Genomic DNA, 387 nt, shown 5'->3' with positions numbered 1-387 from the left:
CCATGACTTGTCTTTCGCTAAATGACCTATGACAAGACATCCTATAAATATTCAGTGTGTAGAGTTTCACTAATTCTGAACTCCATTTTTCACCAGTTAAATCTATTATCAACAATCCATTTAAAATGAAACCACTTTAAAAAGCACCATTTCAACTTCAAGTCTACGCTAAGAAGTAAATACCTCAGCGTGGGAATTTAGTGATCATAGGCCTACCTATTTCTGGAGAGCTGGCACTCTGGGTTGTGGAGGACGACCATCTGGCACTCAGGACCGCACAAGGGCCAGCCGCAGGAGGTGCACGAGTAAGAGCCATCCACGGGCGTGAAGCAGCCCAGGCACACTGGCACTGTTACCTGCAAGATCAAGGGTGGAAGGTGATGGAAA

At 45.5% G+C, this 387-nt stretch overlaps 1 protein-coding gene across 1 annotated transcript in view; it reads right to left on the bottom strand.

Annotated features, from left to right (window-relative positions):
• The window catches only part of LOC119582052 (SET domain-containing protein SmydA-8-like), a gene marked incomplete in the record, with an annotated part of 9660 nt that overhangs the window by 5412 nt on the left and 3861 nt on the right, over positions 1 to 387 (bottom strand). Inside the window, 1 exon segment of the mRNA XM_037930294.1 lies at positions 217 to 356. Within this exon segment, the coding sequence (XP_037786222.1) occupies positions 217 to 356 (140 nt within the window).

This window comes from Penaeus monodon, chromosome 15, assembly GCF_015228065.2.
Source record: "Penaeus monodon isolate SGIC_2016 chromosome 15, NSTDA_Pmon_1, whole genome shotgun sequence".
Taxonomy (NCBI): domain Eukaryota; kingdom Metazoa; phylum Arthropoda; class Malacostraca; order Decapoda; family Penaeidae; genus Penaeus; species Penaeus monodon.
This window is presented reverse-complemented; position numbering and strand designations above follow the sequence as displayed.